This window comes from Leucopleurus acutus, assembly GCF_964270905.1.
Source record: "Leucopleurus acutus genome assembly, chromosome: 1".
In the NCBI taxonomy this organism is placed as follows: Eukaryota; Metazoa; Chordata; class Mammalia; order Artiodactyla; family Delphinidae; genus Leucopleurus; species Leucopleurus acutus.
In genome coordinates this window covers 40,614,992-40,641,711 of record NC_139142.1, presented here as the reverse complement: position 1 = coordinate 40,641,711, position 26,720 = coordinate 40,614,992, and the positions used below count along the sequence as shown (strand labels likewise).

Below are 26,720 nucleotides of genomic sequence, written 5' to 3'. Positions count from 1 at the left end.
ACCTTGGGCAAGTTCTCAACAGAGGTAATGAAATAGTATCTGTATTATAGGGGTTGTTGTGATGATTGCATTAATAGATGTAAAGCATTTAGAGCCCTGCATATTTCAAGTATGATATAAATGTTAGTATTTGTTTGTTTTACCATACTTGATGTTCTGAACACATTCCCATGGTATGCCTAGGTATGTGTATGTTGTGTTATCTGTAGGCACTCTTTGAAATAGATTGTTGATCTGAAGTTCAGTTCTAGGAAATTCCTTAGCCTTTATATCTTCGAATATTGCTTTTTTATTAATCCTTAGTCTCTGTGTTTTGTTCTAGGCAGTTCCTAGGTACATTTTCCAATTTACTGATTCACACTTTGACTTTGTTCAGCTACTTTATGTGGCCTCGATTGCTTTTCTCAGTGAATACTTTCTCATGTTCAGGTTCTCTCACTCACTTATTGCCACCTATTCTGGTTTGACTTCTGCTATTCTTTTTTTTTTTTTTTAATAAATTTATTTATTTATTTTTGGCTGTGTTGGGTCTTCGTTTCTGTGCAAGGGCTTTCTCTAGTTGCGGCAGGCGGGGGCCGCTCTTCATTGCGGTGCGCAGGCCTTTCACTGTCGTGGCCTCTCGTTGCGGGGCACAGGCTCCAGACGCGCAGGCTCAGTAGTTGTGGCTCACGGGCCTAGTTGCTCTGTGGCATATGGGATCTTCCCGGACCAGGGCTCGAACCCGCGTCCCCTGCACTGGCAGGCAGACTCTCAACCACTGCGCACCAGGGAAGCCTTGCTATTATCCTTTTACCCCCTTCTTGTCTGTTGTTCTTTTTAGCTTTGGAAGGATCCTAAACATACACATTTTAAGTTATTTTCTGATTGCTACTTTTTCTTCTAGATGGAATTCCTATAATTTTTGATGTTTGTTGGCTGTCCATCTTAGTTTAGTTGTCCCGGTGTGTTTTGGAGTTTGGTTTCATATTAGATAGAATTTTTTTGTTTTCTTTCTTTTCACCCTTCTTATCCAGTGTTTTTTTGCATGCACCTTTACCTTGGCTCTGGGGTGCCCAGACTGAAACCATGTCTTATATTAGAGGCTTGGTTCCCCTGATTCTTGATAACATCAGGATCAGGCTTATCTCTCCAAGAAATACAGACTTAAAGAAGGTGTGTGCTTCTGTTGAAGGAGCACGTAATTTCATTTAAACTAAATTCCCTGGCAATGGCTAGTAAGTAGCTTTTCCCTCCTCCTTTTACAAGCAAGAGAGCCCCTCCACCACAGGCATTCGTTTCAGTGAGGCTGGTTTCTATCCCAGCCTTGCATGGGGGCATTTTTAGTTCTGTTACTATCCCTACAGGATGTGGACTTCTGTGCATCTCTGTTACTTGAGCCCAGGCGAGTCACAGTTTCAGTTTCACCAAGTGCTTTGTATTTCAGGAGTTTATCTTTAGCAGGTGGCTTGGTCTTCTTAATTTTCTGTTTTATAGTAATGTATTTTAAAAATACATTTGGAACAGAGGAACACTTCAAAGTGTGAATATACAAAACCATTTTAATGGAAATCATCATTTAAAATTAATGTATTATATATCATACATAGCCTTCAGAAAGGTACCAGTTTGCTCTCCTATGTACGAGAAGTATATTTTTTTTACTCCTTTGCCAATAGTGGACGTTATAAATTTTTGATCTTTGATAAAGTAATGTGTGAAAAATAAGTTTATTTTTAATGGCTAGTGAGATTCGTCATTGCTCCATATATTATTGGCCACTTGCATTCTTTTATGAATTTCATTGTCTGTTCGTGTTCTTTGTCCGTTTCTTCTCCTTTAAAGTGTTCATTTTGTTGTCTTATAAGACTTTTGTTATTTTAGGAATATTAACTTTATCATATATATTTGCTTTTCAGGCTTATGAGCTTTGTTTTATAGTGCAGAAGTTTTATTTCTCTGGAGTTACTTTTTATTCCTTTGGAGTCCGTCAGTCTTTTCCTTTTTGCCATTGTGGCATACTTAGAAAGTCCTTTCCTACCATAAGATTATAGAAATATTTGCCTAGATGTACTTGTATGATTTTATTGTTAGTATTTCAAACTTAAATCTTTAATCAGCTGGTATTTTTTTAAGATCCACGATAGGGATTCAGCTTTCCTCCATGGGAGGGCAGGAGTGGAATAGGCCAGCCGTTCTAACATCAATTATTGAATTTTTGTTCCTGCAGCTCTTTCTGGAGTCTTGGTTCTATTCCACTGATCAGTTTATCCTGCAGTAGTATTCCCTCTTAAATACCATAATTTGAAATTGTTTTAATATTAGGTATGGCAAATTCTCATGGTTTTTAGAATGTTTTGTCTGTTCTCATACATTTAATCTTTCATAATGAATTTTGGAATCATTTCATCAAGGTCTGGGAACAAAAAGACCCAGTTGTGATTATATTGAATTTATTATTAATAAAGGGATGAAAAATGTCTTTACCATATTGAATCTTCCTATCTCAGAAAAAAGAATGTCTCGTATTCTGAGGCTCTTAAAGGTCATGAATATTTCTTGTTAATTATTCAGATATACCTTTGCTGACATTTTTATTTATTTTCTAAATTATTATTGTTAATAGTTTTCTTATATAATTTTCTTTAGTCACATAGCCTTCTTGAACTTTTTCTTCTAACAGTGTTTTAGATTTTGAGTTTGCCATCACATAATCGTTATCTGCAAGTAATAATATGATCTCATAATTTTATGCTTTTTTTTTTTAATGTGACCGCATTGATCAGTATTTCTAGACATTGCTAAATAATAGAGATACGAGCAGGTATCTTTGTTCTTGTTTCTTTCTTGGGAACTGTTCTAATCACTATGCTTCCCTTCTGGCTTGAAATATGTATTATCATATCATAGCCTATGCAGAGACGATCATATGGTTTTTCTCCTTTTTTTTTTTTTTTTTTTTTTTTGCCGTACGCGGGCCTCTCATCGTCGTGGCCTCTCCCTTTGCGGAGCACAGGCTCCGGTCGCGCAGGCTCAGCGGCCATGGCTCACGGGCCCAGCCGCTCCGTGGCACGTGGGATCCTACCGGACGGGGGCACGAACCCGTGTCCCCTGCATCGGCAGGCGGACTCCCAACCACTGCGCCACCAGGGAAGCCCGATTTTTCTCCTTTTAACTTTTAAAGAGGTGACTTATATTAATGGGCTGCCGAATGTATTTAAATTCCTAAAATGAACCCTACTTGGTAACTTGTAAGTAATTAGCGTTATTTGTCTTTATTCCGTAATATATGGTTATATTTTACTTGGGGTTTTTTGCATCTGTATTAATGAATGTGTTTGGACTATAGTTTTATTTTTTTAGTGCTATCTTTGTCAAATTTTACGTCAGGATTGTGTATGTTCATAAAAAGTGGTAAGTTTTTTTCTCTGTTCTTTAGGTAGTTTAGGTAATTTGGGAGTTACATGTTCTTTTAAGGCGTAAAACATCTTGGTTGTGAAATTGTCTTGCCTAATGCACTTTTATTTTTAATAACTTTATTTTGAAAACAATTCAGACTTACAGAAAATATAAAAAAAAAGAATACAGTGAACTTCCATCTTTACCAGATGACCAGTTGTTAACATTTTGCCACATTTTTTTATAAACTCTTTTTTCCCTCTATGTGCACACATGCATATTCTCTTTGCTCACACAAATACATATAAGCCAGCGCACAATCACACATTCCACTTGGTTGTCATATTTTTTCGGTCTTTAACCTCGAATTGTTCTTCAGCCTTTTTGCTTTTTGTTTCTTGTGAGCCCTGGAGCTTTTTCTAAAGATAGTTCTTTGATAACTTTCTCATTTTGTTCCAGAGTTACTGGTCTTTATTCCGTCACTTCTTGGGGGGAAAAAGAAAATTGGTAATTTGTTTTCCTAGAGCATTGTCAATTTCCTTCATATTTTCATATTTATTGACAAAGAATTACACAGTATGTTTCATAAAAAACAAAACGAAAAACACCTACCTGTGAGGTGAGTTTAGCCTGTTTGGTTTCTAAGTTTGAATTGTAGTTTTTCTCAATTAGGCTAACTAGTGGTTTACCTATTTTAATCATTTTTCTCTCATGTAATTATCATATTTACCTTAATTTTTCATAACATATTCCTTCAGCTTTCCTTAGGTTTTGTGTGTATGTGTGTGGTTGTTGTTTTTACTTCTTGAATTGAATATTTAGTATACTGGCCTTCACTTTTTTACTAAGAAACTATGAGTTTCCATGAATAAGATTTGGTTACATCTCATAGAATTTGATATGAGATTTTTCTTATTATTATTGTTTCTAAATATTTTGTAATTGTAAAAATATACAAACTCAATGAAAAGTTGATTAGAAGCATGCCTTTTAAAGCAATTTCCAGATGTTTGAAGTTTTCTTTTATTGTTACCAGTATCTACTGTTTGTTGTATTCAAGTTAGATAATATGGTATCATTTGTTTCCTTTCTTTTTCTTTCTTTTATTTGGTCCCCAGGGTGAGATCGGTGGGAGTGCATTAGGAAAAGCTATAAAGCTTTTGTTTTTCAATGTACAATTCAGTAAATATTTGAGTTTTAATTAGTGTTTTTAAGTGTGTTTGAACACAATACATAGTTTTGATTTCAGCATATAGTGTTTTTGATAGGTGTGCTATGAATTATCTGGCGTAAAAATAGTTATTTAGCACATAAAATTTGTACATTAAATTATAATTTTAGACAACATCCATATCAATTTAAAAAGATACCCATCCTCGTTATTGCTTTATTCCTTATGCTTGCCTTTGTCTGATATTAAAATTGCAACCCTTGGTTTCTTTTTGGTTGTATTTGCTTAATATATTTTGCCCACCCCAAAGCCCTATATACTAGGACATCTCCACTATTGAGTTTCTTGTTTTGATTAATCTCTTGATAGCATTAATCTGTCTTTAAACAGATTTTTCAGAAATGGTACATGTATGATATACTTCTTTAGTGCTGGCATATTTGATAATATCTTTCTATTATCTTCATAATAAATGCCAACATTGCTGGGTCTAGATTTCTTGGAATATACCCCTTTACCCTCAACATTTATAGGTATTAGTTCATTATTGCCTATCATCTGACATTGCAAAGAAGTTTGAGGCCAGCCTGGTTTGTTTTTGTTTTTATTTTTTGGCATGTTTTATTTGTCTAAATTCTCATATTTTTTTTCTTCATTTTTTAAAATATTTTAATTTTATTGGAGTATAGTTGATTTATAATGTTGTGTTAGTTTCAGGTGTACAGCAGAGTGATTTAGTTATACATATACATATAGTCATTCTTTTTTAGATTCTTTTCTCATATAGGTTATCACAGAATATTGAGTAGAGTTCCCTATGCTACACAATAGGTCCTTGTTGGTTATCTATATTTAGCAGTGTGTGTGTGTGTTCATCCCAAGCTTTCAATTTATCCCTCCCCTAAATTCTTATATTCTTGAAATTCATTATCTTCACCAAATTATGCTGTGGTATTGGTCAGTTTCTACTAAAATTATCTAGTGCTTGATGAATGCCTTGAATCATCAAGTTCAAATTTTCTCTCAGTTTAGGATTAATTTCTTCTTTGAGGTTTTAATTTCTCTTCCATTATTTGATTTTCATTTTACAGTGTACTAATAAACTGTTGAACCTACAGTGCGTGTGTCTTTAATCTACTCACTTTTACCTCTTTATTCTTACTATCTTCATACTGGATGATTTTTCTTATTTTGGTTTTTACTTCTTGTAACTTGTTTTCTATGAGTTCTTTACTTCTCATTATTGCTTTTCGTGTTATTTAAAATAATACAATAATGTTTTATCTCTTAAATTTCATTCCTTAGCTCTGTTAATACTTTTTATATTCTAGTTTCTGATTTTTCATACACACTTATTTTCTTATAGTTCTGGAGGTCACAAGTCCAAAATCAGTTTCATTGAGCCTGCAGGAATGTGCTCAGTCTGGAGGCTTTAGGGGAAAAATGCATTCCCTTCCTTTTCCAGCTTCTGGTGGCTGTCAGCATTCTTTGGATTGTAGCCACATCACTGTAATCTTCAAGGCCAGCATCTTCAGATCTCTTTCTGCTCTGTCTTCACATCACCTTCTCCTCTGTGTGTGTCAGCTTTTCTTCTGCCTCTATAATGACACTTGTGATTGCATTTAGAGACCCCAGTATAACCCCAGATATTCTCCACCAACCCCCCCAATCAGAAGTTTCTTAAGTTAATCACATCTACACAGACCTCTTTTTTCCAAATGAGGTAATGTTTACGTCATTAAGGCCTGATGTCTTTGGGAGCCATTATTCAGTCTACTATACTGCTACTTTGGGATGAGGTGGCCACATTAGTGAAAGATCAGATTAGAGTAAATCCTCATGGATTGTATGCTGTTACAATCACAGGTATTGTCCTCTTTACCAAATGATGCAAACTCAGATGCCATGGTGGAAAAGTGGATGAAATGGTCTAGATATGGTCAGTAAGGAGTAGTGGGGACTCTGGAGAATGCATGTTGCTTGGGGAGAGGAACTAACAATATATGTGAAGGTCAAATTCAGGCTACCAATTTGTAGTCTTAGTTGGTAGCTGCTTTTTTCTTTTTTCCTTCTTTAAAAGTTGACTTTTCTGTAGTAAAATAATCTTATTTATCTCATAATCATCATCTTGGTATTGAGAATAAGTTTTTAAATGGGAATTCATTAGCATGATTTTAGACTAAAGTATTAATTTACTAATGCCATTTATGTAGGTATTCCTAAAATTTTAATCTTCTCACTTAATTTCTTATACATTTCTCAGAACAATTACCTTGTTAATTAATCAAGGTTGATTATTTATCAGTAAGGAAAGTTAGATATTAAGCTAAACGACTTGTCCAAAGTCTCATATTGGATAGATCTGTAACTTTTAAGTTTAGTCTTATGAAAGATTTTTTGTTTGTTTTTTGATTTATATGTGCTTTGCTGTTGATGTGAGAATAATTCTAAAGACATGAGAGTGTCTTCCTAGTGTTAACTTGGATAATTGGGCCACTTCCCAAGTTCTTTTACTTTATATATTGGGATTTTGTTTTTCTAGATCAGTATTTTTAAGAAGGTTATTTTTCTGTAATGTTATTAAAAAGTTAAACTAATGACAAGTCTTAGAGATGAACTTAATAGTTTTAAAACATAATAGATGTTTGCTTGTTTGGAATTTTTTCTTGAATTTTCCATAAAGTATGAGTATATGCTTTGAGTGCTTATATATCTTTTTTTTTTTTTTTGAGTCCTTATATATCTTAAAATGTCTTTCCCCCTATACACATGAATAATAGTTTGGATGATTATGTAATTAACCTTAACTCTTAGAACTCTGTTTATTCTCTACTTTAGGATTCAGTTTTATAGTTGGCAATGGCTGATACTAATTTGATACCCTTTCCTTTGAAGATTACCCAAGATTTTCCTAGAAGCTTATGTTATAGTTTTTTTTTTTTCTTTTCCTTGAATTTCTTCAGTTGTGGGTAAATAGGGGTGGGTTTTTAGCAATTAATCCTCCTAGATATTCAGTGAGCTTTGTAAGTTTGAAGACTTCTACTGAGGGAAAAATTTCTTTCTTTGATTATAGCTTCTCTGTTTTGTCCATCAGAAAGTCTTATTTTTTTATGTTTATATTTATTCCCTGGGTATACTCATTCTGTTACCAAATTTTTAATATTTGCATCTGCTTTTTCTTTGGAGCTAATTCATTCAGCAAGTGTTTATTGAAGGTCTGCTGTGCTAGGGGAATCCAGAGTATTCAAAGGAGGCTCTCCAGAAGACCTGATACTTGAGTTAATAATCTGAAGAATGAGTATGAATTGGGTAGAGTAAGAGAGGAAGGAATAGCTTTTTATAGAGGAAGTGGCATTTGTTTATGTTATTTGGAGGAAGGGGACGTGACAAGTACTAGGTACTGTAAGAAAGCCCTTACAGTTGGAGTGGAGAATGTTATTGGGGCGGCGCATTATGAAGTAAGGTAAGTCTGGAGAAGGTTGATGGGCGCCTGACTACTCAGGGCTTTCATGTGAGCCATATTAAGCAGTTCATTATCCCCCCCAAAGAGAGGAAAGCCATTGAATGACTTTTAGTATAGAAGTGATACAGTGAAATTTGTATTATATTATCTTTTTTCTTCTGGTTTTATTGAGATATAATTGACATACAGCACTGTGTAAGTTTAAGGTATACAGCATAATGATTTGACCTACATACATCATGAAATGATTACCATAGTAAATTTAGTTGAACATGTGTCATCTCATGTAGGTACAAAAAAAATTTTTTTTCTTGTGATGAGAACTCTTAGGATTTACTATCTTAAAAACATAAATATAGCATACAGCAGTGTTAATTAGTCACATTGTACCTTACATCCCTAGTACTTACTTATCTTGTAACTGTTAAGGTTGTACCATTTAACTACCTTCATCCATTTAATTCCCTTTCCCACCACCCCTGGTAACCACAAATCTGATCTCTTTTTCTGTGAGTTTGTTTTTTGGGTTTTTTGTTTTCTTTGAAGTATAATTGATCTGCAACACTATGTTAGTTGCTGGTGCACAACATAGTGACTTGATATTTCTGTAGATTACAAAACGATCACTGATATTTGTATTTTGAAAAGTTTACTAAGGTTGCAGTTTGTAGAATGAATTGGAGGGAGGCCAGCATGCATGTGAAGAGACAAAATAGGAGGCTGGTATAGAATGATGCATTGAAAGATGATGGTACCTTGAAGACTATGGTATTAGAGAAAAAACTGGGCAGATTTGAGAATACTTAAGAAGTAGAATCCATGGAACTTGATGTTGGACTGATGGGAGATAAAGTAGAAAGAGGTATCAAAGATATGTCCTTGGTTTCTATTCACTTTGATGAATGATGGTGCCATTCACTGGCAAAAACCATGAAAGAAAAAAAAGAAGAAAAAACGATATGAAAGAGTACCTTGGGAGCTAGCATAGAGTGAGAAGAGGGCCTAGGTCTAAGCCTTGAATGCTAATATTTAATGGCTTGAGAGATGAGGATGGGCCTGCAAATAAGACAAGGATGGAAAAGCTAGGGTAGGAGGAAAGCTAGGAGTGTGTAGCATCTTGAAAAGCCAATGGGAAGAGTGTTTCAAGGAGTATTGTGTTGAGTGCTGCTCTGAGCAGTCAGTCAGACAAGGGCCAAAATGTCCATTGGGTTAAGCTTGGAGGAGCTTGTTTTGATGGAATGGCCAGACAGCAGTTCGGAGCATCAACACTTTTTTTTAAAAGACTTTGAACTGTAGGGGAAAGAAAGAGGCAGGAGGTAGCTAGAGGGGAATGAGTCACCTAAAGACTTTTTTTTTTTTTTTTGCCGTACACGGGCCTGTCACCGCTGTGGCCTCTCCCGTTGCGGAGCACAGGCTCCGTACGCGCAGGCTCAGCGGCCATGGCTCACAGGCCCAGCCACTCTGCAGCATGTGGGATCCTCCCGGACCGGGGCAGGAACCCGCGTCCCCTGCATCGGCAGGCGGACTCTCAACCACTGCGCCACCAGGGAAGCCCTAAAGACTTATTTTTAATGGATGACATTTGAGTGTCTTTAAAAGTTGTACTCCAATAGAAAGGGGGAGGTTGAATATAAAGGAGTGAAAGAGGATAATAATGTTATTATTCCTGGGCAGACACATAAATTGTGTAAGATTCCTTTGAAGCATGGGCTCCAAAGCTCTAACAGAGGGATTTAACTTAAGTGCGAGGACAGAGAGTACTCTGTTATAACAGAAAGGTATGAGGATAGGATGGGTACCAACATGGGTGGGTTTGTATGTTTGGAATCAAGATGAGGAAAGACCTGAGTTCTAAAAGAATTCCTCAAAGTGATCTCATTTATTGTTTTGTTTTGTTTATTGTTTTAACTGTGGTATCTATTTGGCTATTCATTGTCTCTTTTGAAAATTTTAGTTCAGTAATTGTTTTTCGTTTCCATGAACCTACTTTCAGAGTGGTTTGTTTGCTTTTTTTCTTTTTGCTTTGGTTGACAGCTTGCAGTTGTTTCATTCATTCAGTGTCATCTCATAAATTGATGGGCGTTTTCTAGTTTGGAGCTAATGAATACTGAGCTCACCCACCCACCCCCAATCCCCACCTTTAATTTCTGAATCTTTAAAAATACATCCTCTTAGTTTTCTCTGCTCATTATTATATTTTATTTAGCTCGTGTATTTGAAATTGGCATTGCCAGAAATTGCAGTTAGTTCACTGTTGTTTTCTGTTAGTCTCAGACAAAAAATAAAAGTTGGATTTCTTGCTTTTCTTCCTTTTCTCTTCTTCTTTACCTTTCCTTCCCTCCTCTTTTTTTGGTCATTTACCTTTGGTAGTTTAGAACACAAATTATGTAGAGTAGGCAGAGGAAGAAATGACACTAAAAGAAGTTTCTGCTTTCTTCGGTGACCATCTTCCATGCCTTTCTGCCTTGTGTGTTGTCTTTTTAAAAGTCTACATTTTTAGATTTCCATTACTTCATTTGCAGATATACAGGATGGCTTGTGTAGGAGAATTAGAGTGTTAGTCCAGAAACCTAGGTCCTTTTCTCAGGCTTAGTGCTGAACTAGCTTTTTGACCTTGGGCAAGTCATTCTGTTTCTCTGTACCTTCTCATTTGTAAAATAGGTTTAGACAGATCATTTCTACATTTTGGCTCTGATTATTTATACAAGTTATCAAAATCAAATTTGTACATATAAATGTGTGACTATTTTTGTAATGATTAGAAATTTCAGACTCCAAATGGGAGAAAAATTACCCAAGATTGATCTTTTTTTCCTCCTCAAATTGTGTAAAATTTTGTTCATGTGCTTATGTATCATTACCATAGATAACTTTGAGATGGTTACCTTGGATTACAAAATATAATTTATGAATTACCATGTTTCATACCTTGGGAAGTTAAAAGTAGTTTATGTAGCCTAGATTATCCTTGGTAGAGAGATGTGGCCACAAGGACTTTGTGCATCTTCTCTGAACCCGTCTATGCAATAAATTGCTTAGTATTCTATTGTTCAGTAAGTGTGCATTCCAGAGGTCAGCTGACCATTTGTCCTCATCTTTGACAGTCTATTCATACATAAGCATTAGTGGGCAATGTAGGCTATACCAAAGGTTTGGTAGTAGTAGAGAGTTCACTCCTCACTGCAAATGACTTCAATGTTGCCATGTTATACACTGCTACCAGTGCTGCTAACTGGTATTCCATTTTTCCCCTTTCCCCCCAAGAAGCTTCAAGTCTCTCTTGCTATATAGTTTTTTCCCTCTGGATTTCCCCCAACCTTTAGATTTCTTATTTCTTATGGAGGTCTAGTCCAGATTTTCCTCCCCAGTTTTTATAATCAAACCTATCTCAGTGCTCATCAAACAAAGATCCTTCAGTTAGCAGCATCTACCCTCCTTCAAATGGTTGTTTAGTAGTGATCTTTTGTTATGTTGAGTATATCTTTTGATCCTTAACCCCTTACTTACATATCTGATCAAACTAGTGTTTCTCAGAAAAAGTAGGGCTTGCTGTAAGAAGAATTCTGATATCAATTACTAGGAGAATATAATTTTCTCAACATTGTTTACATAGTCTATTTTGTCCTCTGTTAATGGAGCACCAGGACATTCTGTATTATACTGTGTGTCCATAGGTAAACAGAAAAGAACCCTGCAGTGTTTCAGTCTTCAATTTTTTACTAAAGGACCCTGCCAGAATTGTCAGTTTAATAACTCTTGTTTCATGGCTAATATGATGCTTAGGGATCTTAACAGTGGAATGAATATATAGAGCTTTTTTTTAACTTGGGATAATTCTGAGTGGATTAAACCAAATGACCAGGTTCAGGACTCTTCATTATGATTGTGAGATCGGTTTTACTTAATAAAAGGCAGTCGCTGAACTTTAATGAATACTTCCTGACTCAGCCTTAGGATTTTTCAATTTGGGAGTTTGTTTGGTTTTAAAAGACAAAAATGGTCACCAAATTTTCTGATTATATCAAAGATGAGTTCAGTCTTATGATTGTCATAGTACTTTGTATTGAAATGTTCAGATCATCTGATAATGCTAGTGTTGTGATGAGACCCAGCATGTGCTCAGAGTAGATTTAACACTAGGTGAGAACTAGAATTTCTCTCAGAAACTAACTTAAACTTTCATGGGCAAACTGAATCGCCTTGGGATTTACTGTTTGTAGATACATGCCAATTTAATAACTTGACTAAATAAAATACTCTTTAGTAGTCCAGTTATGGAAAATAACTATGTATTTTTTAAAAGTAAAAATTATTTACTTATAGGTACTTATAGTATGTCATAGTACTTATAAGTATGACATATTTATAAGTACTATGTCATAGTATTTATAAGTAAATAATTTCTGATAACTATTATTTTTATATAACTATCTGCTGTATTTTGTAGCTATAGTTGGCTGCTTCACCAGGCTTCTACAAATTATTCAGAATCCCAGGAGGTAAGATTTCTGAATCACCTATTTTCAGTATGTAAAAATCCAGACACAAAATTATTTGCCCTTGACTATATTTTTGCATTTGCAGTAGAGCTGGACCTAAAATTTTATCAGATGATTGACTTGGTTTGTTACATTTTTATATTTCTAATATATATTTTTCAAAAGTTGGGGTGTTTTTTTTTTAGAAAGCATACCCTGTTTATCTTCAAAGAATTATTTGTTTGGTAGTTTCATATATATATATCTAGATCGATCGATCGATCGATAGATAGATATATCTCTGGAAAATAACTACTGGACTTTTCTATAAAAGGGAGAGGGAGAGTAAGATCCCTGTTAGGTAATATCAGAATCTAGATGTGTTGTGTATGTGGGAATGTAGTCATAATTAAATAGTTTCCATTTGCTGAGTTCCTCATGTTTGCTCTGCTCTATGTAGCTACTTTGCAGCCATTACCTCATTTAAACTTTGCAGCAACATTCAGAGGTACGTATTAATATATGCCCATTATAAGATGACGAATGCTAGATTTGTGGTATCAAGTGTCTTAAGTATACAGTTGTCCCTCAGTATTTGCAGGGATTGGTTCCAGGAGCCCCCATGGATACCAGAATGTGTGGATGCTCAAGTCCCTTCTATAAAATAGCATAGTACAGTGAATATGGTGAGCCCTCCATATCCAAACCCGAAGATATGGAGGGCTGACTGTAACATCTCCCACCTCCCCTTTAGCCTAGCTAAAGGAATTGAGGTACAGAGATGAGGCAGCAGATGACTTAACCTCACCATGGCTTAATCATCTTCTATCTACCTATCTATCTAGGCTTTCCATCTAATCTTTACAACAGATACACAGATTCCTAGATTCCAACCCTACTGTGGAAATTCTGGTTTTTTTAATCTTAACTTTTCAAAAGGTCCACAGATAATTCTTTTGTACAGCCATGACTGAGACCATTGCTGTAGTAGTAGATGGTGCTTTAGAGCCAGGCAGGCTTGAATTAGAGACTTGACTCCCCTCAACTTGTCTGATGAGTGACGTTGGCCAAGTTCTTTAGTCACATTAAAGTTCATCTATAAATTGAAGATAATATTATTACCTACTTTAGAGTGTTGTTGAGAATGACTTCAGGTAACAGTTGTAAAACACTTATCAGTGATTTAGAATTCATCTTAAACATTGTCTGCTATTAAGGTATCATTACTATTGTATCTTTTGTCCAATCAAAACACTCACCCTTGCCATATTGTGTATCAACTTGGTGTCAGAAAGGTAATTTGATGAATACCACCATAAGGAATAAATAATGGCTAGTTTTCATTATTTAACCTCCATTAGTGGAATTGTAATAGGACACAGACAAGTAGGCAGGAGATCATTTTATCATACTAATCAGCCAGACTTCTCTGCTGTGTATTAGTTTGGCCCTCGTAGGATAGAGAAGGAGGGAGAGGTTGCTGGGAAACTGTTTCCTTTCTGAGTTGTTTTTCTTCTTCCTTTCTCTCTCCCAGCTTCTTCTCAGAGCTTAGCATCATCAATCCCCTAATCTCCTAAGTGCATCCTGATTTACCTGGGTACTTTCCCCCACTCCTTCCCATCTCACCTTAACCTCCATTAAATCTCATTGTATCCTTCTTTCAGATTGCTTTAAATTGTGACTCATTTGATCACTTGGACCACAAGTGTCTACATTCTAGGCCATTACTCAAGTAAAGGCCAACTGTCTTCCTGCTTTGTGTAAGCTCATTCCAGACCAAGGGTTTTAGCTTTTGATTATTGGGAAAGGATTAGATTAGCTAAGCTTTCAGGCTTGTCCACAGTGCTGTCCTAGACCTTTTGATCTCCTTTTCTGTTTATAGCAAATGGTTATAGAGTACCATATGATGATACGTGTTATTACCACTAGATTAGGTTACAGTAGATGAATTTTATCATATCTACATATGACAGTCTTTGTTATATGTATGTATAATTGCTTTGCAACTTGAAAATTGAGGCTGAACCACTTACAGGTATCTAATAACTTATTGGCTTTTCAGAGACTGAAAAACCAATGGAAAAGGTAGAATTTGAGCTAGACGTTAAAGGATGGGTATACTTATTTCTATAAGTAAGGAGGAAAGACTTAAGGGAAGGAGCATGCAAATTTGAATCATTGTGAGTAGATCTTTTTCTACTTTTTCAGAGAGTTGATGTAGTAGGAATAAAACTAGATATTTGGAATCAAACTTTGGAAAATCCTGAATGTTCAACTAAGATGTTTGAATTAGTAGGCTTTTGGTATGTCCTGTGAATTCATTTATTTGTTTTTTCTTGATTAATATATACATACAACTTAGTTCTGAGATTCCCTAAGAGATTCATATATTCAATGCATCCTTAACCACTTGACATGGTTCATGTAAGCTGATGGCCACTGCCAAGTCTCTTTTCTATTTCAAGTACTTGTTCCTTGGGGAGAGTGTCAGATCAGCTACTTTTATCATGATGCTTTACTTCTCTCTGCCTGTTGTACATTCTGAGCTGTGCCTGAACAGCCTTTCCCCCAATTCTTCCTTGTTAATCATCAGGTTCCAAGTCAGCAGTGAGTGTCTGCTTATCACAAGAGTTGTGAATTCTTATTTAAAGCTTTCTTGGTATTTCCTTCTCTCTTAAAAAGGTTGTTGGATATGTAGTTTGTTTATAAGATAGCTATTAACTTTCCTGTTTCTCTTCCTTTGCAGACCTAGAGGATCAAGACATAATGGGAGCATTTTTAGACAAACCAAAGATGGAAAAACATAATGCCCAGGGGCAGGGTAATGGGTTGCGATATGGGCTAAGCAGCATGCAAGGCTGGCGAGTTGAAATGGAGGACGCACATACGGCTGTGATCGGTTTGCCAAGTGGACTTGAAACATGGTCATTCTTTGCTGTGTATGATGGGCATGCTGGTTCTCAGGTTGCCAAATACTGCTGTGAGCATTTGTTAGATCACATCACCAATAACCAGGATTTTAAAGGGTCTACAGGAGCACCTTCTGTGGAAAATGTAAAGAATGGAATCAGAACAGGTTTTCTGGAGATTGATGAACATATGAGAGTTATGTCAGAGAAGAAACATGGTGCTGATAGAAGTGGGTCAACAGCTGTGGGTGTCTTAATTTCTCCTCAACATACTTATTTCATTAACTGTGGAGACTCAAGAGGTTTACTTTGTAGGAACAGGAAAGTTTACTTCTTCACACAAGATCACAAACCAAGTAATCCGCTGGAAAAAGAACGAATTCAGAATGCAGGTGGTTCTGTAATGATTCAACGTGTGAATGGCTCTCTGGCTGTGTCAAGGGCCCTTGGGGACTTCGATTACAAATGTGTCCATGGAAAAGGTCCTACAGAGCAGCTTGTGTCACCAGAGCCTGAAGTCCATGATATTGAAAGATCTGAAGAAGATGATCAGTTCATTATTCTTGCATGTGATGGTATTTGGGATGTCATGGGAAATGAAGAGCTCTGTGATTTTGTAAGATCCAGACTTGAAGTCACTGATGACCTTGAGAAAGTTTGCAATGAAGTAGTCGACACCTGTTTGTATAAGGTAGCTAGACTTTTTTTTTTAGATGAAATGATTTTATGTCATCTTAATTACTACTCTAGTATATAATCATCTTAGAACCTATAGTACTCAGAAATAAGTTTTTGGTACAATTGCAGGATACTTTTCATCAATTATGAAAATAACATAGGAATACTTCTTAGAAATAAATTACGCGGTTACCAAAAATGCAAGGGTTATAATCTGAATGTTTAGTCTTTTAGTAACCATGACTACTTGAGCTTTTTACTATTGTGGAATTTTATCAAAGGTAAAAGACTGTATCATGTTTTAGAAAAGGGAATGGGGAGGGTTAAGCCTCAGTGTCTATATATGAAAAGCATTTTAGAATTTTAATATTTTATTTTTACCATGTGATATCTCAGTACATTTATGGAAATACTTTGAGACTATGGTCTAATGAATCTGTAGCACCAACAGAGGATTTAGTGATCATTTGGTGTGATGTAATAGAAATAGCCTTGGACATGGAGTCAGAAGAACTTGGTATGAGACTGTGTATGACTTCAGGTAAGCTATTTAAATTGTCTGGAAAATCAGTTTCTTTAATTGTATAAAAAAGAGAGAGAAAGAGAGACATTATTACCCTGTCTTATGGGGTTGTCGGGATGATCAAATGGGATCATGTATATAGATGAGCAAGAGAAGGCTCTGCGGACTTCAGAGTCAGACCTAGAATCAAATCTTAACCTCTGTTACTTTTGTACTCTATAGTCTTGAACAAATTGTTCCACCTCTCTCAGCTATTGAATGGAGAAAATAGTATCTAACTCATAAGACTGTTGATGAACTAATGTATACATATGAAGTACCTAGTTTTAGCAAACAGTGTGTGCTTGATACATGCTGCTCCCTTTTCTAGAAAAGTTAAAAATGTTACACAATTTACTTCTTTAGTTGCAGCGCTAAGACTAGAATCCAAGTCCTTGACTTAGGTGCAGTGTTCTTTACACCACAGTTCTATTTTGTCAATAATGCTCATTAACTAATTCTTTGTGTTTGTTTAACAAATGGTGATTTTATAAAACTCTTCTGAGGCTGTATATTTGATGTCCTTTTAAAACTCGGAAATAGAAAGTCAACATAATATTCTCTGTGGTTTTATATGCACAACTGCCAGCTGTACTTAAAATCTTAATTAAAAATCAGGTTTATGTAATATCCAACACAAATCAAGTTTATGTAACATCCAACACATATGTTAAAAAAAAATCAATAGAGCAACAACTTGGTAGTACACACTATTGTTAATTTCTGAATTTGGGGGGAACCAAACAAGGATGCTTATGTTCTTTGTCCCTTTTAGTATAAAAAAGGGAAAAAGTAGCATTCATTTGTTAGGTTTATTCCGTAGCGCTTGAGAGTTAAATACTTGTTAACTAAATTAAAAGCTGTTTTCTTGAGAGACTTGGTCAGATTCAGATATTAGTAAATTATGACTCAGATTCTACTTTATCTCTTCTGCATTATGCTCTGTTTTAAAAATTGTTCAGTATCTTATCATTTGCCTCATTTTTATACAATTTCCCCCAATATTTTAAATATTAAATTCTTTGTATTTGCTTAAATTAATGGTATAACTTCAATTTTCCCATATAGGGGAATTAAATACTTAAAATTTTAGAACTCCAATTACTAATAGGAAGAGGAAGTCTGATTTTTGGGGAGGCCAAAATTGATTCAAGTATTTTAATTATAGCATTTTGAATATCTAGGTGCTTTTAAAAACAAATGTACTTCCTAAAAGTTGAAACTTTTTTTTAAATTATGAAAGTTAAAAGCTGGTTTATAAACTTTATATATGTAGTTTTATTTCTAATTCCATATTTCTACTTATTATGAAGCAGATTAATTAGCCCCATAATTTATTTTAAATGTAAATTTGTCAAAAAAAAGTAAATTTCTCAAGTATATATGTAACTACAGATCAAATCATGTTGTAAAGAATATCACTAGAATTTTCTATCTTGTTGAATTGAATGAATGTATGTATGTGTATTTGTGTTAGGTATCACTTCATGTTAAGTAGGCCACCAGTAAATGTTCAGAAATATTTGTTTTATAGAGCTTTAAACTCTACTGCAACAATCATTTTTTTAATCTGTAGTGTTTCTCTCTTGTCTTTTGGAGTATTGGTTATTCTGTATACCATATGTACAATATATGTATTGGGTGGTGCCGCTCCACATGTGCATATATATTTTTCTCTCCTTAAAAACAATATATGTTTTCACTAGAACAAGTATAATTGGCATGACTGTAAAGGTTCTCAAAGCTTTGAAGAGCAAAAAGAAAACAATATTTTCTCAAACTTTTTTCTTCCCAGGGAAGTCGAGACAACATGAGTGTGATATTGATCTGTTTTCCAAATGCACCCAAAGTATCGCCAGAAGCAGTGACGAAGGAGGCAGAGTTGGACAAGTACCTGGAAAGCAGAGTAGAAGGTGGATCATTTAACAAAAAATAAGTAGCTTTATTAAAGAAAAACCTCAACATAATCAAACTTTAACATTTTAGCTTTTAGATCTTTACATGCCTTTGACATTTAGTGTACAAAAGTGGGAAAGGGCATTTCTGTAGTAGCTGTTTAGATATTTGTTATTGTCCTATCACAGTTATATTAGAAATAGCAACTCGGATGGCCCAGTACATTCTGTTCAGGATACTTCTGTTTAAAAAGGCTAAAGTGTTGTGTGCTTTCAAATTCTTTATGAATTCATTGGCATGAATAATTTTATGCCAGGAAAGTCTAATTTGTGGTTTATTTAATTATAAACAGATTTTTTATGATGGTGATAATTTGAATACCATCTTTCTGTGTAAAGCTGTGTGTATGAATTTTAAGATCTTTGGGACTTTAAAAAAATAACTTGAAGATCATAGCCTGGTTATTAACAACTTTCATGTGCCACAGCTTTTAAAAATTTATTTTAAACTGTTCCAAAGCTTCTTGCCTAAGCCATAAACTGCCTCACCTAGACAACATAAACCTGAATAGAAGACATACCTGGCATATATCTCTACCTGGCAGAAATATAAATGCTGAATAAAATCAAGAAATAAGTTGGGAATTACAGAAGTGTATTTGTCATAATTCTGCAAATTACTTTGAGACAATTAGAAAGGTATTTGTAGCTCAAGTGTAATGCCTTTAAATATTTGAAAAACTTTTAAATGATCATTGATGCAGCTACTATTTGCCATAACTATTAAGTCTCCCCAGAGAATTCCAGTTTACTGCATATATGCAATAAGCATGTAGATTATGCAGTTTCTTTAAGCAGAAAAATTTGACATGCCAATAATAGTGTTAAAATGCATTTTTGGCTCCTAATGTCATTACATTGCACGTTAAAGACCTTTAATAGCATGTAAACATTGATACACTATTATATCCTGCTGTGCCTGCATTATTAAAATTAATATGCACTTTAATTTTGTTTTCTCCCTTTTTGCTGTTTGATACCAATTATAATTAGTCTGATATTAGAATCATGGTTGGTTTTGATTTTTCAGTACTGTCTGGAGCTGCTATTTTGTTTTTATTTCTCTCACCTACTTGATAGTGATATATCTAGTATGTGTATATAGTATTTAGTATTTCATTCACTGGACATACTATTCAATGAGTTTGTTTCCTCACTGTTTCCAAGGGTCTTGGAAATTTTTTGTTTTAAGTGATTCATTTCAATATAAGTTATCAGTGAGATAAAATATTTAGAATGCTACCAAGTCATAGCACATTGGTTCAAACTGCTGTTAGTGGAAAAATATGAAACCTGAAGAAGAATATGTATTGGGATATGTTGACATTTAATTTATTGGCACTTTAACCTGAGTGTACATGTTTTCTTATCAATTTAAAGAAATAATTAGTTTTATTTACTATGAAATGGGGTCAAATTTTAGAAATGAATTGCTATTTTTTCTCTTTAGTGTGCACTCTTAAGTTTTTGATGCAATTCTAAATAATTGCTTTAGATAAGTAATTTTATGTTACAATATTAAGTTTTATATTGCTTATTATCAAGCAAGAATTGCCACCTGAACAGACTTTACATTAATCCTCAATATTTTTGGTATGTTGAAGTGTTGTTATACTTGTACTGTTCAACTGGAGATTATTATGTCGTAAATTAAATACAGTATTATTTACTGAGGTAGATTTGATGAGACTGCATCTAGTTAAATATTACAGTAATTAAAAACCACTACTATATTTAAAAACATAGAAAGAATTAATAGAAAGAATGTAAAACATAGAAAGAATGTAACTATTTGCATTGTAAAAGTTGTTATATGTCTTAAAAAGTGATAAATACTGCAATCAGCTTCCAAAACAGGCACTGAATACCTTTTTCTTTTTTTCTTTCTTTAAGTACATGCCTTCACTAAATTGCTGTGACCTATTAAACCTCATTTTATTTGCTTTGAATACTTTTGGCTTCTCTGTCCACACCACAGAAAAGGACAAAGGCTTTTTAGCTCTCCTCCTATGATATTCTAAATACTTGACTCTCTAGGGTTGTGAAAAGATTCAGCTCATGATTTAAACCATACCACTTAAGTTGTGGTCCTTCTAAGCCAGTTTAAGAGGATACTTGTGTCATGTATGTATTTTTATTTGCTACTGACTGCCCAAGCTTTAAAGTTGCTAATTTGGAGATAACTGATAGAATCCCTCAGGCTTGGTGGAGGGGTGGGGGCCAGAATATGTTTATACATGAGTATGTGGAACATAGATATTCTATACATATATATTCCTTAATAAAAGCATTCAGTCTTTTTACAATTCTAATTAAAATGTATAGTCCAAGAGCAATTAAAGGAATATTTCTTAAAATTTCTTTTTCTTTATTTTTTAAAGCACAGAGAATCAAGGCTAGTGTAGTATTAATGGTCAGATAGTTTAAGTGTATTGTCCCATGTGGAATAGGAGATATAACTGTTTTTAAAGTCTTATATTATTTTTTTAAAGAATTTGTCTTCCTGTAATTTTATTCACAATTAAAATATCCTAATTTTTATATTTTAACAAAGGAGATGTATGAAACATCAAATATAGATGATTCAAGGTAATGTTTTTAGACCTGAAACCATCATTGATTGAATTTATCATCAGTGTTCATTTATATTGTATCTAGTTATCTATCCAATAATTGTATTGGCTTAGCAGAGACTGTATGTTAAGTGTATTACAGCTTTAGATTGTGAAATTGTGCAGTTTAGGTCAACATCAAATTCCTTTATTTTTGTACAGCAAATTTCCAGCATTAGAATCATGTAGAATAAATATACTAGATGTTAAAGATTATACAATAAAGGAACTTGGCAAACCAAATCTGAGATCCTTGCTTTTTGTTCAGATTAAAGACTGGTTTAAAAAAAAGCAAAAAATAAAAGATGGTAAAATTTGGCCTTAATCCTCAAAGGACAGTTTGAGCCATTTAAACAAGTATGGGTAGCAATGTCTGTCTTTTAATATGTGGCTTTAATGATGAATTAATATTTTGAAGCTTGATCAAAGGATGAAAGGGCTTTACATGCATTGTATTTTCAAAGGTATTTACAAATTGAGAACTAGAATGATCTACAATGATGACAAAGAAAATTTCTTAGTGTAAATAATGGAAAACAAAAAATTGAACATATAACTTACAAATACTCTTGGCATGATCTTACGTTTAGAATAAATATGCTGAAACTCCAGGTAAAGACTTCCTGTACTTAAAGTGAATAGTTTGAGAGCTCTTTAAGTTGTCTGTGCATAATGGTTGGTATTTTGTGGTATGAATAACAATATGCATCTGCATGGCAACACTGCCGATCATATCACTCTATCCATTTAATAACTGAATGTTTTGAAATTAACAATTTTAAATACAGTTGTATGGTTTATCAAATTTTTTCTTTTTAAAAATTTTGTCCTGAAATTTAGCCTTTTTCCATTCTGTAGGCTTTGTTCAAACAGTCAACTAAGGAAATGGTATATATCTATTTATTGCTTAAAGATACTTTAGACAGAAGTTAAGCTGAGAGTGGTGTTCAAGTACATGACCTATTCTGCACATGCTACTTAAGTATCATTTTGCAAATATAAACATATGTAAATATGATTTGGGTTAGTATATAATCAGTAAATCCCCCATACTTAAAGGTTTTTTTTTTTCTTTTTTCAAATCTTGAAATTATTTTTTTTTAAAAATCTGTGTACTGTATTTTCAGGGCAAAGTTCAGGAAACATGTTTCCAGTCTAAAGAGAGGAGTTAATCTCCTCAGATGTAATTAGTTGGCATCTTAAGAGGAATATCCTCATTTGTACACACATATCCCTGATTATGGTAATACATTGATTTTAATATGAAATTTTTTCACATTTTTATCTTGTTTATTTTCATTCTTTGAAGTTTCTGGAAAGTATTGTATCTCTTGTATCATTTTGTACATCCCTTTGTCATCAGTTTTCAAAGGTCAATTTGATTTTTATTTTTTTATATAGTTTAGAAAATCTCAGATGTGGTAAATGCCATCTTTAAAAACCTAAGTTATCTTTGTTTCAGTTTTTTTAATTATTATTAAATTTGGATAACACTTACAAAAAAAGTACTTCTGATTCCCAGAAATCATAAAGAAGCAGGGGGAAGGCGTCCCTGACTTAGTCCATGTGATGCGTACATTAGCGAGTGAGAACATCCCCAGCCTCCCACCAGGGGGTGAATTGGCAAGCAAGTAAGTTATATTCTGCGTACTCTTACCATCTATCTCTGTACATGAAAATGTTAGGTGTCCGTTGATCAAATGTGTATTTACCTAATTTCTAAAGTGACTTCAAAATGTTTAAGCTGTGGTTCGGTGTTTTTCAGTATTAATGATACATGGTGCTTACTTAGAATCGGTATCAGAATATCATTGTAACTAATTACACTGAAGGCTGTCTTCAGTGGAGGCTTGGATTACACTGATTGCCTCATATAGCATAACTGAGATAATACAGTGAAAAAAATTTTTAAACTAAATTACATAGTACTACAAAATTCTAAGTGTCATTATTATTCCTACTATTATAATTTGATTTTCTTAATCCCTGGATAACTGAACACCCCATGGATGAGCATTTTTCTCTTCTTCCATCTGGGCCATTTTTCTGTATCTCTGATTTTCCTAGTGTTTTTGGTTGTTGATGCTGGTTGGTTGGGTTTTGGTGTAAGGCAAGATAGGTAGATGCATTTCTTGCTTTTTTTCTCTTTTCATTTTAGTTCCTAGAACTGTGGGCTAATATGTGTTAGATACTAAGCTTACATCTTTATAAACTACAGTAGAGACTTTAAGCAATTTTATAATTCAAGGCTTAAAACATTTTTACCTCAGATATCCATGTAATTGACCTACAAAGATATATTGACTAATTTCCTTGATCCTCCACTTGATCTGTAAGTGTAGCCATGTTCTTTAATCATTTCATGTAATTGTAAAACTTCCTGTTTGAAGGTTTTATTTTTTGGAAATTGTTTCTTCCGATATGATCTGTGAAATGACTGTCTATAAAATTGCTTCAAATCAGTTTTGTAAGTAGGGAGGCTTATAACTTATAAATGCCACTACTGATTTTTTAATAAAATATGATACAAAAAGTAATTCCTAGACTTGCCAGGGAAATGTCATATTTGACATTTCAGTTTTAATAGCGCTTTTTTAAAGGGGCATTATGAAAAGCAGAAATTTAAGTGTAAAATATCTAAATTATTTTACCATAACAGATATTGAAGTTATTTCTACTTCACAACATTCAGCTCTTAACCAGAATATATTAATATTATATCTTAAGAACTGCATTGTCATTTCTGACTCATAACCACTAAATGCCAGTTCAAACAGAAGTAGCCCATATAGACTGATTTTTTTTTCCAAGCCATGACTTTTAGTCTTCTATTAATTGCATTAGTAGAGTGTTACATTCTAGAATAAATTCACCACTACTTTAACAGTGGGACCCAAATATCTTAAAGTATGGCTCACTTATTGACAGTAAGAAATAGAACTAAAATAATTTAAGTGTATGAGTATCTTTGACATTTTAACGAACACCTGGCTATGAGTTACTAAGCAGTTTTGTGCTCTGAAGAATTAACTTTCTGCATTTTTTTTCTAAATTTAGGCGGAATGTTATTGAAGCCGTTTACAACAGACTGAATCCATACAAAAATGATGACACTGTAAGTGGCATTTAGCTCCCTCTGCTTTCCCTTCCCCTCTACTCTAAATGCATATCCTTCCTACCTGTTTTTGCAGAGCTGTTCATTGCACCCATTCTCTTACACACACCCCTGACTGCTCTGAACTCTGCCAGCACCACAGTTCTAGTGCTTGAGGATATAATCATGGTGAGTGGCCATTTAACTCAAAAAAGAAGAAAGTCCCTTTTAATTATTCTGGTTTTTTTAAGCCTCTCCAAGCAATCAACTTCAGAAATTTTCCGCCACTAAATGTTTTTTTGAAGTTGGGAATATCTCTGCTCAGAATCTTGAATTAATTCTGAGTTTTGTAAGCAGCTGTAACAGAGCTTCAGAATACCCATCTCCATTAATGCCCATTCTTTGCCAAGAACCCTGCATATTTCATTTAAATACTAGACTAGAGAATTCTGTTTATATAAAGACATTTAGAATGCCCTATTCTCCAATTAAGTTTCCTATTACAATTCTGTTGTAGTATGGTGATTACAGAAAAGTGGTAACTTAAAATCATTTGGGCCTGGCTCTGAAATATTTTATATATTGCATTATGAAACTTCCTCAAATCTCTTATTACTTGAGGTTTTTATGCAATAAAAATTTGTAAAGGTAGTGTTCTAAAAATAAATTGGGTTTATTGAAGAGAAAAATAAAATTCTTTTTAGTAGTTGATTGGTTTAGAAATACATTTGGTCAACCTCATGGTAAAATCATATTTCAAATATTTTATTCCAAAACAAAATAAAGGGTTCACAATTCTTTAAACAGATTAAATATTGATATTTCATAAACACATGTACACATATTATATATTTTAGAAAACATTTATATTCTAAAGGTCAGCTTTACAAAACCTTATCTTTCTGCATTACCCAGGAAATAATGCATCTCTAAGTTTTAATTTAGTTCCTTGTTTTGCTTTGTTTCCTTTTATAAAGGACTCTACTTCAACTGATGATATGTGGTGAAACTGCTCATCTAGCCATGGAGTTTACCTTCACCTCCAAAGGAGAGTACAGCTCAACTTCCTTGAACCTTTTAAACATCCATCTTCAACTTTAAAGAAGGGCATGTATGACATGGGTGAGAGTGATTACACCAGAGAACTTCAGCAGTACCACAGCTAGCCTAGAACTGATTTTTTTTTTTTGTAAATTTGAGACTTATGTAAACGTGATTTCAAACCATAATTCATGTTGTAAATCAGACTCCAGCAATTTTTGTTGTATGATTTTGTTTTTTGTAAAGTATAATTGTCCTTGTATAAAATGCTCATATTTAATTATGAACTGCTTTAAATCACTATCAAAGTTATAAGAAATGTTTGGCTTGTTGTGTGACGCAACAGATATATAGCCCTTTCAAGTCATGCTGTGTTTGGACTTGGGGTTGGGACAGGGAGAGCAGCAGCCATGTCAGCTAGACGCTCAAATGTGCACGTGATTATGGAGAATTATTCCAAAATCTTACAAAGCTGAATATCCAGGGAGTTAATTGAAAACTAGTTTAATGTTTTTGGCAGTGGGATTGGCATTGTCGATAAAGCTGGTCCCTTCATTTAACTGTTCTAGGTTCTCTCCTTGTTGCCATGAGTATTGCAGGTAATACAATATATTCATAGGAATATCAATCTTGGGGCTAAAATGCCTTGATTCTTTGCATCTCTTTTACAAGTCCTTACATTTAATTACTAATTGATAAGCAGCAGCTTCCTACAAATAGTAGGAGACTGCCACATTTTTGCTATCATGATTGGCTGGGCCTGCTGCTGTTCCTAGTAAGATATCCTGAATTCCATTTTATCAATAAAGCTTGATTTAACAAACAAGAAATTTAATCATGTATGTGTAATTCCTCCTTTACTCCGCCCTTATTTTAAAGCACCATACCATTGTAAATGAGAATTTTTCTCATGGGGAAAGATGTTAGTCTCTTTTAATTGGAAAATACTGTAATTCAAGGCATAAATGGAACTGTTTCCCTTCCATTAGAAAGACTATAAAAGATTTAAGTCTCTGTTGTTCTTTGATCTATTTTTAAATGGGTTTCTTTCAGGCTGCTTATTTTTTCATTTAGATGTGTTATCAGCCTGAATTTGCCTACTGTTTAGTTAAAATAATTGTCAAAGCTTGACAATCTAACAATCTATCGTAGGGGTGTATGTGTGTTTGTGAGTGTTGTGTGTCTGTGATTTTTAATTAGCCCATGTCTTTAGAATCCAAATAGTTAAGATGTATTTAGTGATTTGAAATATAGCATGTTGATAATATTTAGCTGTCGGCCTTTAAAAATAACTTTAAAAAGCTTAAAGAATTGTAGATATAAAAATAACCTAATTTAATTTAGGCTTAAATTCCTCTGATTAAGCATGTGAAAGTAAGTTT

At 34.0% G+C, this 26,720-nt stretch overlaps 1 protein-coding gene across 3 annotated transcripts in view; it reads left to right on the top strand.

Annotated features, from left to right (window-relative positions):
* The window catches only part of PPM1A (protein phosphatase, Mg2+/Mn2+ dependent 1A), a 42,669-nt gene extending 16,501 nt beyond the window's left edge, over positions 1 to 26,168 (top strand). Inside the window, exons 2-7 of one of the 3 annotated variants that reach the window (XM_082855184.1) lie at positions 12,457 to 12,508; positions 15,234 to 16,087; positions 18,432 to 18,549; positions 22,726 to 22,834; positions 24,261 to 24,318; positions 25,275 to 26,168. In XM_082855184.1, coding sequence (XP_082711310.1) covers positions 15,254 to 16,087; positions 18,432 to 18,549; positions 22,726 to 22,834; positions 24,261 to 24,318; positions 25,275 to 25,304 — 1,149 coding nt within the window. In that variant the 5' untranslated portion in view covers positions 12,457 to 12,508; positions 15,234 to 15,253 and the 3' untranslated portion in view covers positions 25,305 to 26,168. Of the gene's footprint in view, positions 1 to 12,456; positions 12,509 to 13,280; positions 16,088 to 18,431; positions 18,550 to 22,725; positions 22,835 to 24,260; positions 24,319 to 25,274 lie in introns of those variants that run through there. The other 2 variants (XM_082855182.1, XM_082855183.1) reach the window with 2 other exon arrangements.
* The last annotated feature ends 552 nt before the right edge of the window (positions 26,169 to 26,720 follow it).